The sequence below is a fragment of the Astyanax mexicanus genome, chromosome 2 (assembly GCF_023375975.1).
Source record: "Astyanax mexicanus isolate ESR-SI-001 chromosome 2, AstMex3_surface, whole genome shotgun sequence".
NCBI classification, from domain to species: Eukaryota; Metazoa; Chordata; class Actinopteri; order Characiformes; family Acestrorhamphidae; genus Astyanax; species Astyanax mexicanus.
The window spans coordinates 16,110,017-16,135,718 of NC_064409.1; the positions used below are offsets into that span (position 1 = coordinate 16,110,017).

The window sequence follows — 25,702 nt, forward strand, 5'->3', positions numbered from 1 at the left end:
TATTATTATTGTCTTCTTTGCATTATTTGAGGTCTGAAAGCTCTGCATCTTTTTGTTATTTCAGCCATTTCTCATTTTCTACTAAATATGTTCTAAATGACAATATTTTTATTTGGAATTTGGGAAAAATATTGTTTGTAGTTTTATAGAATAAAAGAACAATGTTCATTTTACTCAAACATAAACCTATAAATAGCAAAATCAGAGAAACTGATTCAGAAACTGAAGTTGTCTCTTAATTGTTTCCAGAGCTGTATATTTACTAGCACTGTTGCTATTTTAATGATGCAGGTGCAAGGTGTGAAAATAGAGCTATAATGAATCTGTTGTGATTGGCATGATTGAGTAATTTGCTTGACATATGGCCATTCCTGTTGAACTAAATAAATATATTTTTAAATAGTATTAAAGGACCTTTCTTTAGTTGTATGTGTTGTATGTTTTAAAAAGACAAAGGTCTTTATAGTGTTATCCTACTTTTTTCACAAGACTTTTACACGTTTATCTGTAGAAAGACTGTAGAAAAAGAGCAGGAGTGAATAGAACAGAACACAGCACAGAGGAGGAGGACAAACATGCTGTTCCTTGCTGTCCACAGGCAAATATTGTCCTGTTCCTGCTGTCTGTAAAACAGAACTGAAGTTTATTTCTCCAGCGTCTCTGAGGATTTCGGTCTGAAATGCTTTCTGAACGAGAGCCTTCAGTGTTTATTTCAGAGGATTGCTTTAGAGACAGTGAAGTATTGAGCTGTTATTCTGCTGTGTGCTCATCCTCCTTCACGTCCTGTTCCCGCCGCAGGTGACATCGTTCAGCACTCCTCCCACACCAGAGAGAAACAGGCCTTCCTTCTTCTCTCCCTCTCTGCGCCGCAAAGTGCCCCGAAACCGCATCGCCGAGATGAAGAAGTCCCACTCCGCCAACGACAGTGAGGAGTTCTTCAGGGAGGAGGAGGACGAAGGTGAGGCTCTCTGTGCTTCACGCTGCAACAGTGGCCTAAATTACAGACATTTTTGAAAGTCAAAATTATATTCATCTCAGTAGAATAATTGGATTGGAGACCAGCTGAGTGGAATAAAGCACTGTTTAGACAAAAGTATTGGAACGCCCAATAATTCATGGTTTCCCTTTTAAAAACAGCGGTATTAAAATTAGTTTATCCTGCTTTTGTTGGAGTAACTGTCTCAACTGTCCAGAGAACACTTTAAACTAGTGAATGTCATCCCCAATTTATTGCAAGTACAGGATCACCATTATTCTAAAGAGCATAGTTTCTTAGTTCCTTCCACTGTTCCACAGCTTAATGCTTTATACCCCACACCTAGTTCACACCTGGAATTGATGGCCAATGAGGGTCACTACATTCAGCTTAGGTTTTTCTGGTCCTGTTCTTTTGTCAGTACTTCTCCACAGGGACTAGAAAATTTGTGTGAGCATTTGCACATTAGTCAGTTATGGGAGCAACTAGAAGTATCCACCTGAATGTTCACAAACATTTGGACATATAGTGTAGCTTTAACAAAGGAACGTAATTAGGTTGAAGTTAAAGGTATATTTTAATGATCAATTTAACATAATAGATCACTTAGCCTGAGTGAATCAGGGAAGTTTGGAGTCTGATGTTTGTTTGTTTTTTAAATGATTATTGGAGATGTTAAGCTGAGTTTAAACAAGTTTAAGTAAGAAACCTTTAATAACGTTTATCAAAATGTAAGCTACAATTGCAACAAAATTATAATCTAAATAAATACAAGTTAAAGTATGAATTTCACAAAGTACAATGTATATGAATTGTTTTTCAACTATTTTCAACATATTTGTACCTATTTAACTTCAATATTCTTCATATAAATTCTCCAGATAAAACAAAAAAGAGGTGATAAATGGCACAGTAACAAATTTAACCAACAGTTGATGCTATAATGCCTCAATTGCAATGCAGCCATCTTTAACCCTTTATGCATGAATCGATGCAGCAGATTTTTCTTCCCAAGGGGAGAGTAATCAAGACCGGAGGCACATGTTGTCAAGGTGGCATCCCTAACTAAAAGCACTGCAGGAAACTGTTGCTTTCTCATTTTGTTTCAGTATCAGTATACAGTTCTGTTAGTCAAAGAGCACTTTAAAAAGAGTGAGAGTCTTAATCTTAATTAATGCTTGTGTTTTTTATAGACCTTTGCAACACCACAAACCTGCGCTCACGCTCTCTGTCGGGGACAGGCAGATCGCTGGTTGGCTCGTGGTTGAAGCTGAACAGGACGGAGGAGTATTTCCTGCTGTATTCCCACCTCACCTATGTCACACTTCCCCTGCACCGCATAACCACAGGTAACACACGTTAATTTTATGCATTTTTGCAAATAATCAAAATGTTGTTATTCATACTGTTGTTCCTCTACCAGTCCTAGCATGAGTCTGAAAAGGGTCATATATATAAAACTAAAATAGAATGATCCGTCAACTGTCAAATGTCTCAAGTGGCAGTGACACAAAGGTCAGAAACTGAAACATGTGGGCAGGAGTCAGACAGTCTGTGAGTTTTGCACTTTGTGAATGGTTACTTTGTGACTGTGACTGTTTTAAAACATTTTACTGTTAGAAAGCAGCTTCAGAATCATGTTGATGCTTGGCTGAGTTGTAATAGGGAGAATAACATTAGCCTTTTATCGTTTAGCCAATTCATTAGGAACAGCGCACATCTGCAACAAAGTCCTTCTAAAATATTTAATATTAAAATAAATATCTAAAATATCTAAATATTTATGTTTCCTTACTTTTCTGTCACTCAAGTCCCAAATCACTGCTGCTTTTTTTGTTCTTATGGTTACTATTCCTTCTTCTTCTGATCTGGCTTTCTGGTTTCAAACATGATGTTACAGATTGGATTTGGGCCACTTTTTCCTGCTGTTTGAACATAGCCTATTAATGGTGTGGATGGTTCAGAAGGTTGTATAAACCAAGTGGTTTACTAGTAAATAGAACCTCGTTATGCTCCATTAGGGTGCTTGAGGGAAGTTCCACATACTAAACATGGTTTTACTATTAACTGTGATGATTTAAGTGTATTTTTGATATAACGGTTTATGTTTGCTGTTTATGCGTATGCACTAAATATCCTGCACTTTAGGCTTGTGGTTTTATATTATTTTGTTACATTATTAGTATTTTACACAGAATCAGAGAAAGTTACTTTTGTTTCATAGGCCTTTTTGTTTTTTACTGATAGTTTGAAGCTGTTGTACTGTATAACACTAACATTTATTTTTTTTGCAATATTTTATTCGTAAAATTAATAATATATATTACATTAGTTTGTTCTATCACCAAGAATATCACTATAACAGAAATGCTGTGTATTTATATTAAAATATTTTTGGGCCACCCCTAACTGTTAAGAGATTTCAGATTCCAGTTTGTCGGTCTTTCATGACACTGAATCGTCTTTCTTATTGAATCTCTCTCGCAGATATTCTGGAGGTGAGACAAAAGCCCATCCTGATGACATAGCAGTTCCTTACTTCCCCAGAACACTCGACTCAAGTGCCTCTCCACATCAGGCCCCTCCCTCCCGAGACAACACCGCCATCTAGCGTCCAGACAGAGAACCAAAAACCACCTACAGAAGGAGAAGAGAACAAAGGAACTTATTAAAAAACCAGCCAATCAAGAAGTGCCTCTTCCACCTGTTCTTCTGTGCACCCTGCCAGAGTCACTGTCTGTATGTCTGTGAGACGCCTGGGCGGCAGAGCCTGGACAGCAGAACACCGTCCGTCTTGAGACTCGTCGTATGTCAGATTGGCTCAGGTTTGGAACGGAGGCGGCGGCTGCTGACGTCCCGCTTTCCAGCAAAAGGGAAACGTGTGTGAAAGAGTGAGGGAGGGAAAAAAAGAAAAAACTAAAGAAAAACGAACAAAAAAACATAAGAATGTCTCTGTTCCTTGTAAATACACTGCTGCTTAGATACTCAGTGATTATACCAACCACGACCCTCTCCTCTCAGCCTTGTGTACGATAAAGAAAAGGAAAAAGAGAGACTCTTTCCGTGGAAAGGGTCTTTCTGTGTCGTTTATTTGTGCATAGTGCATTTTATTTGTTTTTCCAAAGGCAACCTCCTCCCATCCCTAGGCCTTAAACACCTCCTAACCAGCTAACAGGACACAGAGACTCCTCCCTCTTATGGCCTACGTATCACTTTAGACTTCTCACAAAAGTCTGTATTTGGAAATGCTGGACGTGTCTTTTGTTTCTTGGTCAGTTCTTTACGCCGAAAAGCTGCACAACAAGTAGAATTCTCTTCTTTTGCTATAAAAAAAGAGACATGATATATTTGTTCATTAGTATGTTTGGAGAAATTTGTAACCTTTGTGATCTTTATAATCGAGTGTTGGTATAAATAATGATGAGTGAGAGAAGGGCCATGAATTTGCCATAAGGCCTTGAAAAGCATGTTTCTTTTGTTTTTTCCTTTTTTTTTTTTGTATTTTTTCCAGAATGAACACTTCGTAGATGTGGGTTGTTATGTGTTATGTGACCAGAGCACAGTGCTTGTCATCCTCACTATTTTACTACTCTACAGTTAAGATGGACTCTTAAAAACACATGTAAAGGTGTTGCAAAGGGTTCTTTGAGTAATGCCATTGACAGGGGATTATCCAGAGTTTTTAAAATATGGTTTACGACTGTTTTCTAAGCTTTACTAAACTACAAATGTTTGCATCATAACAGCTCCAAACTTCACATTAAGTAAATAAACTGATGAAGTTATTATTCTCTGATTTTTAGGAAGCAGTACTGCCAGTCATTTGTTTTTGTAAGGGTGGGATGAGGTGAGTTGAGCATGGGGTGGTGAGATATTTTGAACTCTATAAAGGGAATCGCACAGTGAAAAAGGTTAAGAACCCTGCCATAGTACATAGTACTGCACATCTTCAGATCTGGACCTGTTCAAATCCACTTTTAACTTTTGGGATTTTTTGGATTTTTGTTGTTGGTGCCACACTTCACTTCATTGCCAGTCAGTTACATCAGCTGCTACCACTGATTACACAATACTTCTTCAGATTACTGGATTTAAAGTCCAGGTTTGAAGACCTGGGCCATAGAAGAACCAGTTTTCGTTCAATAAGGGATTGTTTTGAAGATTTAAGAACGTAATTGGAGCTCATTCTCCAAATATCAGAATTTTCTTCAATTGTTTCTTGAGAAAAAATAAATAAATAAAATATATTAAAATAAAGTCTGTCAGAATGATGATGGGTTTTAAAGCACAGAATTGTTCACAGCTCTGCTCTTATATTGGTGGATCCCATCATGATGTTCCTGTAAACTGACCAAATCTTGAATCCAAATAAAACATTGGTGAAGGTCATGTACGGGTGTTCTTGGGAAAAAAGTGCGCAAGTGGTTTTTAGGAGAAACGTCTTCGTAAAAAAGTACAAAAGAACACTACACGATTGAGGCCTATGTAGTCCAGAAACTAAAGAATGCACTCGTTTGACCGCATGGACAAATCGTACCAGACACCGTTGGTCACGATACGATGACAACTGTGGGTGTTTATGCCCTCTACGACATATTCCTGGTACACATGTGACACTGTGAATCATTCACATCGCCTTGTCGTGAGCACACTGGCCAGTCTTCAATTAACCTTGTTCACAAAATAACACCTCACAACTTAACTTACCATACAGGTGAGGGCATTCCCAAGCCATGGGAATGCATAGATATTCTATTGCATGGCTCAAAGAACCCTGTGCAGCACCTTTATTTGTATCATGTGGAGAGAGTACGTGCACAGATGTCCCAGTTCACTGCAGAAACACACCTGTCCTTCACCACCACACCAGTCTGGTCCATGTTTTTTTTGTTGTTGTTAAAATCCATAATAATCTTTACAGGCTTTAGGGATTAATCACAAGCTGAACCTCAGAGCCATCCTGTTTCTCCAGTTTTGTCTTTTCTCGTGAAGTGTGTGAGTATTAAAGGGTCTGGTGGCTTGACTCTCTTTTCTTTTCTGTTCGTTAAACCGGCTTTAAATCTCACGCTGCAGGCTTTCATAACGAAGCCGGGCTGCGTGAGGAGAACGGCCGGAGCGACTTATCGTCAGTATTGCTTTGGGATTCCGCGAGCTGAATGTATTTCTAGTGTAAACTGAGAACGGCTGAGAGCGCTTCAGTGTCTGTATTTGATATTGGAAAGGCAACATGATTTGTCTGCAGCTTTTTGAGAAATGTTTTTAGAAAATGAACCATTTTGGAACTGGATTTCTTTGTATTTATATTATTTTTTTTCGATTTCTCATTTTCCTGTAGGCTTTAGAAGCCCATTTCCAAGCCAACAGACGGACAGCTGTTTATTAAAGGAGGTCTCGTGGTACAGCCACTTCTTTAAATGCTTTAACTGCGCTTTTGTATTCGGTTCAAAAAGAACGTACATGTGCATGTTTAGCCAATATTTATGTTACACAGTTAATAAATGTACATTTTTCTGTACCTCTTTATGAAAATACAGATTACAAATGACCAAAAAAACTGTTTGGACTGTTTGGATTCACACACCAGATTTGCAAGGTAAAACCTGAGGAAGTCCTGTCTCTATAACTGTTATTTATTGGACGATATATTGTTCAAGAAATAATTGCGATAAACAATTTTATTGTCCTTTTAAGACCGATGATATCATGATACAATAATAAAAAACTGCAAATACACCACTTTTTAAAAGGATAATTAAGGCAACATTTCAACCTACAATAAGGATACATAAAAAAACAGTACTTACAGGGGCCGCCGAGTGGTTCGAATCCCTGTCTTGCAGCTTACCCCAACTGCCGAGGCCCTAAAAGAGCACAATTGGCCTTGCTCTTTCTGGGTGATGTAGCTCAGCACAAGGCGTCTGTGAGCTGATGTATTGGAAGTCACTGTGCTTTTCTCTGAGTGCGCTGTGATGCTACTCTGCAATACTGCATCATCAGCAGATCGAAAAGAGGCAGTGATTGGCTTCACATGTGTTGGAGGAGGCATGTGCACAATCCAACCAACACAATCCAAAAATTGGATATACAGTTGGGTAACAGCTAAATGGGTGGAACAGTTGGCCTAGACAAATTGGAATAAAATGAAAAAAAAAAAAGTAAATTAATTTATACCGTATAAAAGAAAGCAGTACTTACAACAGAATGCCTCAACTAATTATTAATTGGCACTAGACATTACAACATTGTAACTATTGTCTCAATACAATAACATTATTAAGCATAAAAAATAAGTAATGTTTAATAAAGTCTCAGAGTCGGTAATTAGTTGAGACATTACTTAACCACTTAATAAAGTTATCAGTGCATTCATTGGTCACTCTGCAACTAGATAAAGTTGTATTGTTTATTTTTTTGTAAATAAACACAAATGCAGGTAAACACAATGGATGATATACTGAACAGGTCAGCAAAATGAGATTACATTTATATAAAGTACCAGTCTAAAGTTTGGACACACCTTCTCATTCAATGTTTTTCTATATTTGATTTATTTTCTACATTGTAGATTTATATTAAAGACATGAAAACCGTTAAGGGACATATATGGAATCGTAGTAAACAGTAAAAAAAAAAGTTTGTCCTCAACAATCCCCTGATCTAAACCCAATTTATAAATCTTGCCAATTCATTCACCCAGGACTGTAGATGAGTTCCTGACATGACTGAAACACAAGAGGGCAGCATAATCACTGCTTGTGGTTAACAGTTAAAAAGTGCTTATATAGGATCAGTGGAGCTGTTAAAGGGAGAACATTTGGTTCAGGTCTTTTCTTACATCAGCTAATCTAAGCATTGTGAGCTGATGTAATTACAGCACAATCAGGGTTCTTGCTCTATTTTAAAAGTCAAGTTTAATGCTTTTTAAAGACCTTAATAAATATAAACTGAGGAATTGTGTTCCATTGTGATGCAGAACATTAGCTAGCTCACCACTAATGTTAGTTAGATCTCCGCTAACCCTAGTTCTCTCCCTGATAACCTAACTAACTTGCCACTAATGTTATCTCCACTTCGCTTGTTTCTCTTCCCTAACCTTAGTTAGTCTAACCTTAGTTCTCTTCCTAGTAATGTTAACTAGCTTGTGGCTAATGCTAGCTAACTCTACGCTAACCTTAGTTCTCTCCCCAGGAATGTTACCTAGCTCCACTAATGTTAGCTAGCCCTCCCCTAACCTTAGAATGAACCTCCTCAAGAATGTTAGCTAGCTCCGCTAATGTTAGCTAGCCCTCCCCTAACCTTAGTTCTCTCCCTAGTAATGTTAACTAGCTCGCGGCTAATGTTAGGTAACTCTGCGCTAACCTTAGTTCTCTCCCCAGGAATGTTAGCTAGCTCTCTCCTAACCTTAGTTCCCTCCCTAGTAATGTTAACTAGCTCACGGCTAATGTTAGCTAACTCTGTGCTAACCTTTGTTCTCTCCCTAGTAATGTTAACTAGCTCGTGGCTAATGTTAGCTAACTCTGTGCTAACCTTTGTTCTCTCCCTAGTAATGTTAACTAGCTCGTGGCTAATGCTAGCTAACTCTATGCTAACCTTTGTTCTCTCCCTAGTAATGTTAACTAGCTTGTGGCTAATGCTAGCTAACTCTATGCTAACCGTTGTTCTCTCCCGAGTAATGTTAACTAGCTCGCAGCTAATGTTAGCTAACTCTGCACTAACCTTAGTTCTCTCCCCAGGAATGTTAGCTAGCTCTGCTAATGTTAGCTAGCACTCCACTATCCGCTAATGTTAGTATGTTCTTTCCCACTGTCATTAAACACACCATCTAAAAATGTAATACCTACAGCAAATTTACAGTAAGTTTAAGACAAATTAAAATCTGGATAATTAAGGTCTTAAATTAAGACTTTTTAAGGAACCGCAGGAATCCTGACAATACTGTTTAAAAGAGTAAAATTCCGCAGACACGCGTTGTTTGAGGCTTCAGCTTCTGGAAAAATAAACACATTCAGTTTTCATTTAACATTCGTTAATCCAGAGCTCCCAGTCAGGGTCCTGTGGGAATTCCACACAGAAGTGACCTTACATTTGGCTTCAGGCAAGATCAGTTAATTACAGTATTCATGTTTCTCTCAGTAATGCACTGAGTAATACTCCCCGTCTTGCTATATCTTATGCAGCTTATCAGGCAGTAAAAGCCAAGAAGCCGTAACCGCGGTAATTACTCAGACATTTATTAAGGCTTTTTACTGAATCAATTAGGTATCATTTTTTAGTGTATCAAGGTAGTAAAATAAGTAATGCCTGATTTTTTTTTTACAGTTCAAAAAATTATTGTTGTCATGCAAAAACCTTGAATGTCTATTTTTTTCTTACTGATTTCTCAAAATAATTTATTTTAAATTGTGTTCCCAATTTGGAAGGCCAATTACCCCAACCCCCTCATTAGGACGAGTAATACCCCAAACACTAGCACATGTCTCCTTCAATACATGTGAAGTCAGAGTTGCCAGGTATAGACAACAGCATGCAAATAGTCTTCTGTCATGGACACAAACAAGATGGCTACTTTTCTGCTTTACACGTAATCACTGAGCTTCAGTAAGGTTGCTAAAACCATAGCTGGGTAATTTATTCTCTATTACACCACTGGTGTAGTAAAGATGGGCATTCAAGAGACTGACACATATACTAGTGCATCTCAAAAAAATAGAATAGCATTGAAAAGTGACTTTATTTCAGTAATTCTGTTAAAAATGTAAAACTCATATTATATAAATGTGTTACAACACAGAGAGTGATCTATTTTAAGCATTTATTTATTTCTTCTATTGTTGATATTGATGATGATTGGCTTACAGCCAATTAAACCCAAAAATTAATGTCTCAAAAAAATAATTATAGAATGTAATATAAGATCAATTGGTATTTTGTCAGTGTGGGCAGTGGCCAAGTCCTGCTGGAAAATGAAATCCGCATCTGCATAAAAGTTGTCAGCAGAGGGAAGCATGAAGTGCTGTAAGATTTTGTGGAAAAACACTGCACTGACTTCGGACTTGATAAAACAGTGGATCAACACCAGCAGATGACATGACTCTCCAAACCATCCCTGACCATCAGTAATTTTGCATTTTATTTGGAAATCAGAATGAGATTCTCATTTATTTGGAAATCTATTCAAACCCATATACTCTCTTAGCAACTCTTCATGATTGGCTTGACAATATTTTATCTTTATTTGCTTGTCAACCAACAATAACCAGATTTGATCTAAACAAAATAATGTTTAGAATGTATTACTAAGGCATGAAACAAAAGGTATGAGCAAAAACTAACCTGAAAAAAAAGTAGGATGGTTTTTTTTTATAGTTACAGGTTCACTCTGAAAGGGCTTTTAGCCCATCATGTTCCCATAGCAACAGATATTTCTCAAGAGTCACCCTGAAGACTTGTTTTGCACCTTAAATAAGTGTTTTTTTTTTCTTACTGTATTAAAATGTTGGCTCACCAAAACTGCAGAAAGCAGTCTGGTCTGAATAATCTCAATTTCAGCTGAGGAACACACAGATGGGTCAGTATTTCAGTATTTGGTGCTTGAATCACGAATCCACGAACCTATGGTGTGGAGGGGGGTTGTCTTGGAACACTTTGTTTTTGTTAAAAACAACCAATCATCGCTTGAATACCACAGACTATTTGAGTGTTGCTGACATATATTGAAACTGAACACTTACTGAACAAACTGGGCATCCAGTGAAAAAAATGTAATGTAATGTATAGTAAAAAAAAAATACACTCTGCTTTTGAGTACTTTCAGCTACTCCATAAAGGCGGTTTGAGACACTTGATCTGGAAGGAGGAGAGTTGGGACTATCAAAAGATTTAGTGAGTCCAGCTGCTCAAAGTTTTGTTGCAAATTTGACAGCAAACTGCTTTTGTACCATAATTATCTTCTTTTGGCCATTTCCAGCATGATATAATGCAGCACATACTAAGCAAAACATGTCTCAGAGGCTTGTTGGTGCAAAGTTTTATCTTTTGTTCTAGAAGAATCGCTGAATTAGCCTTAGAGTCCTGTAAAGCATTTTAGTGACCTACAATTAGTCTTAATAAACTAAGGTTTAATGTTTATATTAGCCTTAAATAGACTGTATTACAAATGTGGCAAATAGAGGTCCAATAAAAGTACTGAGAATATTCCTTTTTCTCCTCTGATACACTTTAAGTCAGACTCCGCCTCTTTTCAAACTGCCGCTATTGCATCACTGGGTAGCTTGCACACTAAGGAAAGCGCTGGACCCCAGCTCTAATACATCAGCTAACAGATGCCTGTGCCAACCAATACCAGCTAAGAGTGCCATCTACCCACTTATTTGTGGGCACATTGCCATTCCCCCAGTCCCATTTCCACATTCCATAAACGGAATATACTACAAATGTGGCAAATAGAGGTCCAATAAAATTACAGAAAATATTTCTTCTGGGTTTGTGGTTTCCATTAATATGGCTTTAACACTAGTACAATGAACCCACAGCTGGTTCAGATACAAATCTAAAAGTGTTGTAACGAACCCTAAAAACAACAGATACCCAGAGCTCCAAACTGAATCTTTAGCTAAGTGACTACATATGCATGGATGCTGTGGAGTCATTCCCTTCTGTTCTGTTCTATAGAAAGAAAAACTGAATTTCCAGTATGTTGTCAAATTTGCAACCAGAATCTTCAAAGCAGAGACCAGCAGTGGGGCCAGACACTTCGACTCATTTGTTAGACCCACCCCTTTCCCCAGACTGTCTTTATTGAGTCTACAGTGCAGACTAAAGGACCAGAAGTGTATTTTGGGTCACTGAAGCATATCGGGATGGACAGAGCTACACATCATTCTGCAACCAGCCAACAGAGGCACTAGACCTGAGTTGGCTGCACCACAGATTTCCCTGCATAAAAAAAAAAACAAACATTTAAAACAGCTGTACAAAAGCTAATCATGTACAACACATCTGTAAATGACGCTAATGAAACCCACAAGTACATTTTTCAGGTCGATTTGATTTATTTGCCAATTAACGAATCTACAAAAAGGTATCTGGTGCTGTTAAATGCATGCCTCGTTATCTAAGGCGTTACAAAGGTCACTTGGAAAATGAAAAGAAAAAAAAAAAGACGAGAAAAACAAAACTTTCTCCAAGATCCACTTTAAGACAGATTGCCATGGAGCCAGCAGGTAGGGTGCAGTAGAGTTCACTAGCAGTCTCAGTAATGATGCAGAATGACAGATGTTTCACTGTAGGATTCATTTACACAAAGCACACTAGAGGACCCTCATTCTGAATAAATATCAATTACAGCAAACACCTGAAGCAAAACAGATCACAGACAGAAAAACAAAACAAACAAAAAAATACTCTATTATGTCTCAAAGCAGTTTAATGATGAGATTGAGTCTTCAGTTTATCCAATCAAATACTTTAATAAACTAAACTTCAAATGATTTATAGTTTACTCTGTTTATAGAGTTTCGTATGCAAGTTTATCCTCTTTCAGAGGGGTATTAAGCAATTTAAAAGCTTTCCTAATATACGAAGACGTGTGAATTGCCTTCAAAGTTAACTTCCCCTTTATGAGAAAGGCGTAAGTACAAAGCATTCAGGCTAAACTCCAATCCATTCTTGTGTAGAACTAATTTATTTAATCTGCACACATTCATAGCTGAATAAAAACAATTTCGCATTTTATCCACATAAAAAAAAAGAAATATGCTCTGCTACACCCTTTCCATTTTCCGTTTTCTTTAAATAGCAGCAAAATTAAAACCCAACGGAATGTTCAAGAACCAAGGCTATCTGACAGCCTGTATCATTCACTGCATTAAACGCACTGCTGTGTTCCTTAAACTGTTTTATTTCAGAATAATTAAACCAGCATTTACGCAACTGATCCTCACAGAAGCCTGAAAGTAGGACCGCAGCTAGTTTTTCACAGTATACGAACCGATTTGTTGCCACTGCTCATGAAGGATGTGCGTTGGCATGCATGTAAGAACTGTTGTAGACGGACCACAGCAAGCAAGAGTCCGGTATGTGTGTAATGACGCAACCAGGGTGTTTTCACATACAGCCGTGCAAACCACATTCAGGCAATAGTTAACGTAAGTGGGAGGGAGGGGGTGTTTTTAAAATCTGAGCTGGAGAAAGTCTGGATGGGGACGGGGGGGTTGGTGGACGTGCTGGCTCACGCTTTTTTCTCCAGCAGAGTTTTGTGCAGTTCATCGGCGTCCTCTGCCGTTTTGACACGGATGAGCATCGGAACGGGTGTGGTGGGGTTCTTGTCGTCGACAGGGGGGTTTGGCACGCACACCACCATAACGTTGTTCTTCCCTGTTCGTGTGCAGGGCATGGTGGAAGGAACCATGATGTTCAGCAGAATGTTTCCTACAGAAAAGCAAAGGAAATATAGGTCAGTTATGCCGTGTTAATAAATGTTTGTTATCTGAAAAACAAAAAAAAAAAGCACTCTGCAGGGTGAATATTTTTAAAATATTTAAAAACTCTGATTTTCCTTGCTACATCACAACACTGAAGACTTTGTTTGTGGCGTAGAACACTGAACACTGTGTGCCATTATCTTCTTTTTACATAAGGTGATTTTGTGCAATGATAGACTGATAGAGGATTTAACAAAAAAGTGTAAATAGCACTTTAATATTGTTTCCTCCCTAATTGGAAACAATGGGAAACTTGGCCTTTAAGTGGAATAGTGGATGGGCAAAATTTCACATTAACATGCAAATGTTTGTTGCAAACTAACAAAGGAGTTTACTTTCTCATTACACCGTAACAAAATGAACTAAACAAGTCCTCTACTACTCAGGTTTTTTTTTTGCCTCAACACAAACCTACTGTTTATGAAAGCTAACTCTCACTTCCTGATTTTTTTATCCAGTGTTATAGGGAGTATAACAAGAGCTTTAAACTGAAGCATTTAACAGCTGAGCAACTTAAAAAATGGCATTTGCTTTTTAAAGCTAAATTTGTCACAAGCTCAGATTCATTGTTTAGGGCCAATATTAGCCTCATCCCTACATAAAATTCCTTAAGTAGGGATTCCTTCAATTCCATCTGACTGACATGTTACATTTACTCCTAAAACAAAATACATACATAATTATATTAGAAAAAAATAATTTTATCCTTAGCTTTTTTTCATTTTTTACATTTCTGATCATTCCTTTGTATGTGCATGTCATTTTAAATAGTTTGACATCTACACAACTACACAACTCTAGCAGCTTGCCTCAAAGAAAATATATTAATTAAAACAAATTGTTCATAAATGATAATGAAAGTAAAAGTGTGATATTGATTAAAGGTCTTCTAAACGCTAAAATACTAAAATGGTCTGTAATCATTTACCAGTGATTAAAAAATAAAAATTACAACACCACCACCTAATCAAAACAATTTAGACAAACCCTGAGTTAGTTATAAATAGACAGCATTTTAAAGTGCCATCAATATATTGCATTTCTAACATGTTGCAGAAGTGCCTGGCCCCTATCTACGTTTAAATTACAAAGCTGTATTAGCCTGCTGTGTGCCATTTTATTTCACATAGTAAAAACAGCCACGAGTTCCTCTCTGTCTGCTGATTATCAACATGAATAATTGAGCACCACAGTTTTAGCATACACTTACGTAGGCGCTGTTAGCAGTTAAATATTAATGTAAGGAATACCCATAAAATGTGACGTAACATTAGTCATTTCTTTTTTTCAGGACTGCTCTGAGATTTTTTCAGGATTTTAAGTTAATTGCAAACACACAGCAGATACTGAAGTCATTTTAAACCAGCTACTAATCATCCATCTACGCCTGTCACATATATAACTTGATCAACTTATTGTACAATTTATAAACCCATCAACTTTTTCTTAGAAAGCAGAGCAAATTAAAGTGACAGTCTGTATGTTGTGGGCACTGGGATACCTCTCTGGTGAAAATGTATAATTGCACAGAGTATGTGCACCTAAATAAACTGCTGTGCGAAATTCAGTGTTTTTGCGTATATTGTTTTGTTAATTTATGGAACATTGTCAAAAAGTGAAGAGCAATTACAACCAAAAGCCTACCAGACCACTCTGTTTAAAGATTTAATACAATAAAATGTTGCAGGAATGGTCATGACAGGACATCAATACTATTAAATTACAATATTCTGCCCCTACAAACTCAGAAATACTACGGTTTTCAAATTAAAAGACAAAATCTTAGGGACTGGTGCTTTAATATTTATTAGCAGACTTCATCTGAAGACTTAAATTCTAATTCTGATGTCTTTATATTCTCCTAATCATTAAAAAATTAACTGCTCTTTTTAAAAGTGCAATTTTATTATCATGCCATGTTAGAATTAGGTTCAAAATGGACCTGGAATGGAATGGAATGTTTATCACAGTTATTTCTGGAACAGTACAAGGTCCAGTGAAAAACTATAACTTCCTATAAAAATACTTATTGTGACAGGATTTAATTCTTCAATTGTGCATTTTATTAATTTTCCCTTTTCTCAGTTTGCTACATCACTCCATTTTAATAAAATAAGCAGTGGCTGTTGAACAGACTGAAGCTACATCTCTCTGCGGTCTGAGAAACGAGAAAATGGAGGAAAAGGTGCAATACAGATGTGTCTGCATGTCTTCTCTCCAGCAGAGGGAGGATCCCCGTTTCTGTATATTATTTATTCAGCTTTCTGCAGTATTAACCCCTCCCCCCTTATTCCACCAAAATAAAAAAAATTAAATCTCTCTCTCTCACAAAGACACACACACACACACTTTTGTTTTCTGAACGTCATCATTGTTCATCATGGCTGGGCTCACGTCTCACATTGCCAGCTTTGAGACCCTCATCCAGCGTGGCAACCTGACCTACTTCAGAAAAGCAGTGCGAGCTCGGGGAGTTAACAGTCAGAGAATGTTCATCCCGCCCCAGCGGTTCCTTACAGATGGAGACAAAACAAGTCTTCCTCCAGTCTATGGTATGAGACCTTTACTTATACAACTGATGATAATTTAGGTCAAATATGATACTAGAAGAATCTGTAAATAAATTATTGACCATCAGGGGAATAACAATTAGTGTTTACAACTGAAAAATATATACATTTCAGGATTGCCATCGATATGGCTGTAAAATATTTCACACTTCCACTCAGTGATAAAACTCTTGCATCCGGACTGCAATAAAAAAAATAATAATAAAAAAATGAGTTTCTTGTTCACATGACATTGTGTTTAGTAGCTCCTTCATTTCCACTCAACTCACTGTTGTGTTTACCTCCGTGGAAACGTTTGCCAAAGTGTAATGAAGGTGCATGGCAGTAGAAAAACAGCTATTTTATTAAAGATGACGAAAATCAGAGATGTGTGTCCGGACCGTAAATAAATTACCGGTGGACCACAGAGTTCAGCAAAAAACAGTAGGTAACTCAACCTGTGATTTTCTCAGAGACCTTAGAATGGGTGACTTAACTTGGATTTGAATTACAAAGAAACATAATATTTATTTGCAATGTATTTATTTAGATTAAAACTATGCTAAACTCTGTTTTAGCATTTTCACACATGGCTACTAAATAATCTATTAAATACAGACATACTATATCCACATATACTTAATTATTTATGAATCCCATGTAAATCCAATTCCAGGACATTTTAGCACTTTTCCAATAATTTCTATGAAAAAATAAACCCTAAAATTCCTAGTTTTCCAGGATTTTTACTATTACCAGGACACTTATCAGTTGTCTCAAAATTGTCTGTGCATTTCCAGATTTTCCAGAACATGTGGCAACCCTATAAATCATATTGTTTCAGACAATACACTTTAAACCTCACTCTGCATTTAATAGGGAAATTAACGCTGAGACCATTTTTTCCACATGCCAGGAGTGAATGTACACATTTTACCACAGTGAACAGCATAAAGCTACATTCCTAATCTCTTTAAATTAGACAGAGGAGTGTTAAATAAATAAAGCAGCCTACCCAGGTTAGTGTCAGCCCGGACCAGTAGCTGCAGCTTGCCCTCTGAAACCATTTTCAAATGCAGTGTACCAACGCCTTTCTCCTTAAACTCGCTTTCCTTTTTGTAGAACAGTTTGCACCTGGAATACAGTGATAATAACAAACGAGTGTAAGTATATCACATAATTACACCAAAGAACTCAAAGAGATGTAAGTAATATAAGTAGTAGTAAAGTATGGACTACTTTTTAGAGTAGAAGGCATCTTTCTCCTTGATCTCTTTAACCACAGGTACTGGCGGCTCGTCCGATTCTTCTTCAGCCCCACCGTTCTCATCTGCAGAGAAAATGGAGAATAAAACATAAGCATCACACAAAGCAGAGAGAGAAAATTTATTCTACTGGAATTCGTCACACAGATGTTTTTTTTTTTACTGGTAACCATAAAGTATAAATAATGTGAAACTTAAAACTGCACTAGAAAATATGAACATACTGTATGGTTGGTTTTGATTAAAAGACAAATAATGACAGTCATTTCAAGGAGTGCAGAGATATCCATGCAGACAATTTACAGCATGAAATACTAGCTTATCAGTAATATAAAAAGCTGATAAATTCTTAACAGAATTATTGTTTAGCCCAAACTACATTATGTTAACTGTGGTTAGGCCTAAACAGTAATTCTATATCAACATATATTGCACTAGAAAACTATTCAATAAAGGCAATAAATGTGTCTGATATTTCTAATAATTATATACACATCATTTACAGAATCTGTCAATGACTGAGGATCATTAGAGGGCGTATTACATGAGCTGGCAAACATTTTTTAAGTTTGTAGGTACAGACAGACAGACATCGCTTGCAGGTGTTTTTACCTGTAGCTTTTATGTTGTTCATATCGATACTGGAATTATACCGCATCAACCAAACTTAAGAAATAATCGGTATGACATCAATTTTACATTTCATAAGATTCTTCCATAATCAGACTGGAGACTCACTTTCTGCAAAATCATATTATAGCACACACGGACATGATTCCACATTCTACATATTATAATTGATCTACATTTTTACACTATACATTTAAATATACAATGTGCAGTAAAATAAAAAATTATGCCTTAAAAGGTTTCCAATTTATTTTTTTTTAAATGTGCACACCAAACACAGAAGATTAAATGCACACATTTTAATTTATACCAGTATACCAAATTCTTTCCCTAATTTGTATAAAATTCCAACCTGTATGTATATAAATCCAAATGTGTGTACCTGCAGTCTGGCTGTTGCTGGCTGTCTCTGTCTTGGCTGCAGTGAAGGAGAAGGTGGACGAAGAGGTGCCAGTGCTGGCCGCGCCTCCAAACAGGGATGTGGAAGAAGAGGAGGAGGAAGAAGAAGAGGAAAACGGGGAGAAGCCGGATGTACCTCCAGAGGTGAGAGAGCCCAGCATGGAGCTATCCAGCTTCTTGCCAAAGTTAAAGGTAACCCCTGCAGGGACTGGAGCTGGCACGGGAGCCGAGGCAGGAGCGGAGCTTTTCTCCTGGGCAGCGTTGTCCTTGTCCTTGGTGAAGGAGAACAAAGCCGGAGCTGTGGTGCCGATGCTGGCTGGAGAGGGTGTTATGCCGCTGCTGATGCTGGAGGAAGTAGAAGTGGAAGAGAAGGAGGACAGGGTGGTTGTGGTGGAGCTGCTGCTGCTGCCGCCTGCCTGGAGCCTTTTTTGCGCATCCTCTGCTGCTGCTGCTGCTGCCACCGGCTTCTCATGCTTGCTGTCTGCAGCAGTGGAGCAGCTGCCGTATTTCTTCTCGATGCTGGCCAGGTGCCGCTCGTAGTCGCGGAAGATGGGGTTGAGGTCGCACAGAGGGTTGTCGTTGACATGCTTGGTGATCCAGTCACGGACAGAACAGTTGAGAGCTGTGAGCTGCCGGTTGTACTCCTTACTGCTGCAGCTGCTATTACTGCTACTGCCACTGCTGCCGCCAGAGCTCACGGCCAAGCTGGGGGCGGAACCGTTAGACGTGATGTCAGAGTCTGCAGGCTTGGATGAGGCGGGGCCGTTGAATGACAAGGAGCCTGAGGATGGAGGGAGAGGGGAGGAGGGAGAAGAGCAGAATTTTGAGGCCAGTGCATTGCAATGTTACTCACACTACCTTTATCACAGCAGGAGAATGAAGGAAATGGGCATTTTGTAAGACTGTACACTACCTAAACCTCTCTCACTCATCCCTCCCCCCCCCCCCCCCCCCTGAGCAAAAGGCAATGCAGCTTTTTTTTATTATCATTATTCAGGCCACTGTGCTCGACAGCAGTCTGGCACGCACATACACACACTGATTAGTCCATTAGTCTGAAATGCCACAGCTCTTCCCTCAACAAAGGAAGATATTTCAAGTCAGTTTCAGAACAATACTCAGAACAATAAGTCCCCATTGATAGAAAAAATAGTTTTAGATTCACAATGGAAATAAAAAAAATAAAAAAAAGACCAATTTAAAAATATATATTTAATAAATAATATAAATTCTAGAGCTGCAATGATTAGTTGCCAGCTACTTGCCATCTTTAAAGATTACTCACATTTTTACATGTAGTGCTTCATATATTTTTTACATTTTGCCGTAATTGATTTGATTACACTCTCAAGCTTCATCAAGTTCAATAGATCATTTTTTGTATTTCCCATTAGAGCTTATGTTATGTCAAAGCCAAAACTTGACAGCAGGGTGATAAAGGTGAGCAGACTTGTGCAGATGAAATAAAACATGCAGTAGATCAGGAGCCATGCTCAAACAAGGCAGGAATGGAGGGCAAACAACCAAAACTACCAAAATTATCCTTAACTGCATCTAAACAATCTAAAAACTATTTCTAACATTTTTTTAGTATGCACTAAATGTGTGTAATCAATAATTATTTAATTATTTAAATAATTGAATTATTATATTATTTAGTTATTATACAAAAATAGCAAAAAAACTAAAATTAATTTTAAAAAAATAAATTTTGTTCTGCCAAATAAGTAAAAAGAAAGAAATAGCCTAAACAATGTCTATATATTATGTGTTGTAGGTATGTCAGCTGAATGTTGAAATATATATTATATAATGAAATATTTATTATATAGTATTTTTTTTGTCCAGTGAAATCAAGACAGAAATGTAAAATGTAATTAAAAAAAGAATAAAAAAAATAATTAAAACCTGTTAAAACATGCTCATTATTTGGTCTTCAGCCAAATGATCCATTTTGTCCATTTTCAGGCAAATATGTTAATTTCTGCAAATCCCTTATCAGTACCAGTTTCTTAACAACATTTACTGCATTTTTCAAGATTTACCGGTGATTGGCTTGGGGGTAGCAGAGGAACTGAAGCCTCCAAAAGATGGGGTTACAGATGACATGCTGCCGTTGGTCAGACCAGAGAGGGGTTTGAATCCAGTTCCATTACCAAAGCCTGTGAATCCTCCTCCTCCTCCTCCTCCAGCTGCCGGAGCCGACGCGGTCAGAGAGAAACCCTTAAAGCTTTTAAAAGCTCCTCCACTCTCACCCTGCAGCAACATGAAAAAACTCCTTAATAATTTACATAATTACATAATTCACACTGCTCTGCATTCTATAGTAGTACACACAAATTAAAAACACAGCTACAATAAAATATTAATAATATATTACTACTTTATATAAAGTACATAGAAGTACATAGAAATAAACACTATTGAGAGCGAAGAACAAACAAAAATGACATTAGAAAACTTAATGTCTCTGCTTTGAGAACTAGTTGGAGGCTTGTACTCGACACTGACTGCTTGGCTTCAATACCCACCCAATGCTGAAACTTGAGAAAGCTATCTTTAGCTGGTGTCTGAATAATAAACCAGGAAATAAATAGAAATAACAGTATGACCAGACGAGTTTAGCTCAGACAGTAACTCTCATTCGAGTAGAACTGTAATTTAGTAATAAATATATATATATATTTAATAATAATATATATAAATAAATATATATATATTTATTTAAAAATAATAATAATAATTATAAAAATATATTTTTTATATTTCATAAGTGTATAAAAAGAACCGTAGAACACCATACTTCATATAAAGAAAAAACAGACTATAACTTGAATACTGTCTACATAAAACCTTCCTACGCTCTGTGCCACAGGCATAACATGTGGCTATAACTTTATTTCAGCCACATGGCGCTTTGCCTATTTACTATTGGCCATTATGGTTATCTGTTGGAAACATCTATTCTTATCCCTGTCTTATATTTATAATAAGGAAAAGTTATTTCACGACAGGTACCTTACCTATTGTTTTATTGTCCAACCCTAATTCAATGCACACCCATTTTTTTTAACACTTGGCTCCGTAACCCCCTGTAAAAGTCACATTGTACCACATGCCTGATGTCTACTGACAAAGAGAAGCACTTCACTTACCTCAGCTCCAAAATTTCTACGCTTGGCTTTCTTGATGGCTCGGTTTTTCATCACATCCTCACTCGCAGTTGAAAATGTCCCTGCCTGAAGAAAGGAACAACGTGTTACACAGGAGAGGATTTTTAGGAAATGGTCCAACATAAAATCAAAATGACAATTTTCTGTTCCCATAATTGCAGTCACTCTGCAAATACAACTTTGTCTTTAGGTCTGCCTGCGTTTATAAATGTTATCGTAGGTAGTAAGTTATCAACACCAATATAGCATCAACTATGCATACCACCACCACCAATGCTTTATTTAAAAATGAAACAGAAAAAAAAAAAAAAAAAAGGGACGCACTTCATATAAAATTGTAAATAGATTCATAAGTAGCCCCAAATGGTGCACTACACAGAGAACAGGACAAAGGTTTATAAATATTTGTCCAAAATAGTGCACTACAGAGTAAATAAGACAAAGTTCTATAAATGTGTTTCCACAAGGCTACAACTACTGATCAAACCCACCTGAGCCAACAAATTACTGCCTTCAGAAATGCCTGATCAGTTATTGGGGACGTGTTAGATTTGGGATGAAGGTGTAATCTGCAGGACGCCAGCTCTCAGGGAGCAGGGATGTTGACCCCTGATATAGTGACTTTAGAGTGCACTATATATTGACTTGGCTGTAGTGACAGGTGTAATCCAAAACAGTGCACTGCAAAGTTAACAAGGTGTAGTTTCAGATAAAGCCAAAAATGTGCACTATATACTAAATATGGCATAGTTACAGATCTAGTGCAAAAAAGTGTATTATACAGGAAATAGGAAACAGTGAACTATAGAGTGACAAGGGCATAGTTACAGACATCATTCAAAATAGAGTATTAAGGGAACTTCTTAAGTGCAGTTTCAGAAAAGGCCCAAATGGTACACTATGCAGCACAGATATTGTCCAATAAAGTGCACTTATACTGTATAGTGCTGTGGTTCTCATTAATGATCCTGGACTACCACAGCCCTCCCAGTTTTAGATTCTAACACACCTGATCCAACCAATTAATTGACATAGGAGGCCTTGTTGAAACAAATTGGGTCTTACAGTAAGAAAACCCTAGATCAAGCAGGGCTTTGTTACCCCTGAATCAGGATTGGGAACCACTGATAAACAAACTATGGTAGTTTCATTTGAAGCTCTTTCTAATGATTCAATAACTTGAAAACCTACCAGACAAAATGTTTACCCTAAAATTTCAGTCTCAGATTATTTTTTTAAAAACTGAACTGCCATTATAGAGACAAAAAACAAAAATCTAGACGTTTTGCTTGGTGAAAAAATAAACAATTTCAATGTGGCTTGCGTCTACATGAAAAAACACAGCTTAACTACAGGAATCATACCTCTTCCCCTTCATCTTCCTGATCCCAGTTCCTGTCTGTCAACTCCTTCTCCGCAATCCGCTTTGCCATCACAGACCTGCTGACAGGTAAAACAAATGTGAAAACTATTAACCAAACGAATTTCAACAAATAAAGTGGTGAGCTCCAAAACCTACCGAAGTTATGTGGTTTATTGATTATATATATATTTCAGTCAACTAATCTGTATTTGTCTTTCATTGAAGGAGAGAGCAGGCATACATAAGCCTAAAACAGTCAAAGTATTGATTCTGCCTTTTTAAGTTGGTACAGCCAGTTCTATATTAAGAAAAAGGGTTTTATTCATAGATTTATCAAACTTACAATCTGCTGAACACACAGATTGTTAATAATTACTTGAAATGAACAATAAAACTGGCACGCGGTGAGGTAACGTAAGACAATGAACATATGTACAAGATAACATCACACCTCTGAGATAATTTTGGCTGCATTTTTATTTCTAATGATGAAAATCTCTAGAACTATATTTTATTTCATATCACTACATATTTTCGGGAGAGAAAATTGTGAGGCACATGTCATTTGTTGCCAAAACTACACTAAAACAAATACTGCACCACTGTCATGACAACTAAAACAATTTTGTACTGACAACTAGAGTCTCCAATGTGTTGCATTTTCTACAGTTAGCTCATGTATCTATTACAATTAAGCCATGCATTAGAAAGACTGGTCCAGGGTTCAGGCACTTTTTTTATACCTTTTCAAACTTTTTCTTTTCAGTTTTGTTCAGTGCTGTCAGTAGCTACTCTGTAGTCACGTTTTATAACTGCCATGTTCCCGCAAACCAAACAAAACTTTGTGTTTTTTAATTCTACTTCATACAGAGTGAATGAGGAAATTCACTTAAATTAATAAACCATATGCTGACTTTAAAAAGTCATTCCCTTTACAAATCTATACCATGATTGATACAACAACCCCCCAATATTTCAGGAACACAGATTTAAGAAAATATTTCATCAACATACTTTATTGGGAAATGAGAACAGTGTACATTTAACTTTTTCTAAAAGCAGCAAAGTTGTACCCTGATATGCGACCAATATGGCCCCAAATTATATCAAAATTTCTTTGCAAGATCTATAACCTATACAAAAACGTTGGCTGTATGGTACTAACCCCTAACGGCCACTTGAATAGCTAAATGGTTCTCCTTATTTAAGTAGGTTAAAAAAACTCCCTCAACTTTATAAATGTGCCATTCATTTAATAGCTATTAGCCTGTAAGAGAGCATAAATTATATAGTTTAACTGCTTAGCCTACTTAGCTTAACGGTGAGCTTAAATCACTAATTTTTGTTTAATAAAACCTACTGTTACTTTACGAAACTTAATCAACCTAGTTAGCTTGTTTATTTGAATAAATGACTCACTCTATTTAGCTAATTTAATGGTTAACTTAAGCTCCCCGTCTAAGTTAGCTAGTTAGCTACATAGTTAGCTAGCGTACCATTAATTTAATAGGTAAGGTTAAATCATTGCCTGTAATAAAGCAGCAATTCTATAAATCGCTTAGCCTACTTAGCTTAATATCACAATTTTCTTTCAAAAAACCTACTATTAATTAAAAAAACTTAATTAGCTAGTTAGCTAACATTTTAAAATAAATTACTTTCTATTTAGTTAAGCTAACTACCTGACTAAGTTACCTAGTGAGCTATCAAGCTTAGCTTGCTAAACTGTCCCCCCTAACCTGAGGAAACGGTTTATTTCACTGAGAAAACGTTTTTCAAATAAAATTTAACACATAAACTAGCTAACCTAACGCTAGCTGAGCTAATTCCCTCATAAACTCCAGCGGTTGTTAGTTGTGTAATTGAGCTCTGACAGACACCGCGCTGTGTTAGGTTAGCTATAGTGTGTCTGGAGTTACAGAGAGAGAGTTGGAGTTAATCAGTCAATCAGAAAGTAAAACCACACAGTAAATCAGCACATTATCACCCCCTCAGCTCTAAACTGCTCCCGAGCGGCTCAGCCGGAGAACAGACGGCGGTTAAACAGCCTGTCCTCCGCAGTAACACTGTAACAGACCCGCCACATTCACAGCACATTCTCAGATTTGGCGGATTGGCGGCGGAGTGACGGGCGACCCGCGGGCCGGCAGCCATGTACAGGCAGGCCGGTCACATAAACTAGCTGTTAGCCGTTAGCCGGAACACACCAGCTCACCCACCGCTAACACTCCGCACACATTCTACCGATTATACACACCGCACCGGCGTATACTGACCTTTCTGAAGAGCACCACACGGTACCGAACTGCTACACTGTGATAAAACGGCTCCTAATACAACAACACCGGCAGCTTCACACTCTCACCACGCCACCATCTTACAAAACGGGATATTCGCGCGTCAAAACGGAGCACTGCGCATGTGCAGTGAAGGGGAAGCGAATGTGGTTGAGGGAAATGTAGTCTTTGTGAACAGTTCCCCCAGAACTACAATTTGTGCAATCTGAAAACATGCCATGAGCTCCACAGTAACAGGTAAACACAATACTAACAAAAGTATTAACTCCTCACAATCATAGAACTCCAAATCATTGAGGTAAGTAATCTTAACAGAATATTTTCCCTTACCTAAGGAAATTACTCAGGTGTGTTCCATAACAAAACCCCCCAACAATTCACTTATCTAGGGGTAAGCTGTAAGAGATTTACTGCAGTGACTCAGGTTTTACTGCAGTAAAGTCCCACTGTAACAATAAGAAAAGCTCATAAACGTAAATAACCGTTCACTGAACATTGTTGCTAGAGAGCCAGTGTTGCTAATTTAGCAATTTTGTTGCTGGATTTAGTGACTTTTGAGAATCATAAA

The 25,702-nt window shown here is 37.4% G+C and overlaps 2 protein-coding genes across 3 annotated transcripts in view; one reads left to right on the forward strand and one right to left on the reverse strand.

Annotated features, from left to right (window-relative positions):
- Positions 1 to 5,365, forward strand: part of kiaa0930 — a 50,595-nt gene extending 45,230 nt beyond the window's left edge. Inside the window, exons 8-10 of the mRNA XM_022671311.2 lie at positions 799 to 958; positions 2,170 to 2,325; positions 3,464 to 5,365. Of these exons, the coding sequence (XP_022527032.2) occupies positions 799 to 958; positions 2,170 to 2,325; positions 3,464 to 3,504 (357 nt within the window). The 3' untranslated portion in view covers positions 3,505 to 5,365. The remainder of the gene's footprint in view (positions 1 to 798; positions 959 to 2,169; positions 2,326 to 3,463) is intronic.
- A 6,638-nt stretch (positions 5,366 to 12,003) lies between these two features.
- Positions 12,004 to 25,263, reverse strand: nup50 (nucleoporin 50). Of its 2 annotated transcripts, none has more exons than XM_022671314.2 (8): positions 25,114 to 25,263; positions 22,839 to 22,914; positions 21,457 to 21,540; positions 20,347 to 20,557; positions 18,285 to 19,082; positions 17,247 to 17,337; positions 17,023 to 17,141; positions 12,004 to 13,405 (listed from the first exon to the last, which is right to left on the reverse strand). In XM_022671314.2, the coding sequence occupies exons 2-8, from the start codon at positions 22,905 to 22,907 to the stop codon at positions 13,206 to 13,208; spliced, it is 1,572 nt and encodes a 523-aa protein (XP_022527035.2). In that variant the 5' UTR covers positions 22,908 to 22,914; positions 25,114 to 25,263; the 3' UTR covers positions 12,004 to 13,205. The 2 variants fall into 2 exon arrangements, with proteins under 2 accessions (XP_022527035.2, XP_022527036.2); XM_022671315.2 differs by having other exon boundaries at positions 22,839 to 22,917; positions 25,114 to 25,261.
- Positions 25,264 to 25,702: the final 439 nt, after the last annotated feature.

Bases quoted from the DNA above. Each gene is read 5' to 3' on its own strand.
- nup50 (XM_022671314.2), bottom strand. From the start codon at position 22,907: ATGGCAAAGCGGATTGCGGAGAAGGAGTTGACAGACAGGAACTGGGAT. The intron at 21,541-22,838 runs GTATGATTCCTG...TCCTTTCTTCAG, and splicing joins AGGAAGATGAAGGGGAAGAG to GCAGGGACATTTTCAACTGC. The intron at 17,338-18,284 runs GTACACACATTT...TTTTCTCTGCAG, and splicing joins CAGCAACAGCCAGACTGCAG to ATGAGAACGGTGGGGCTGAA.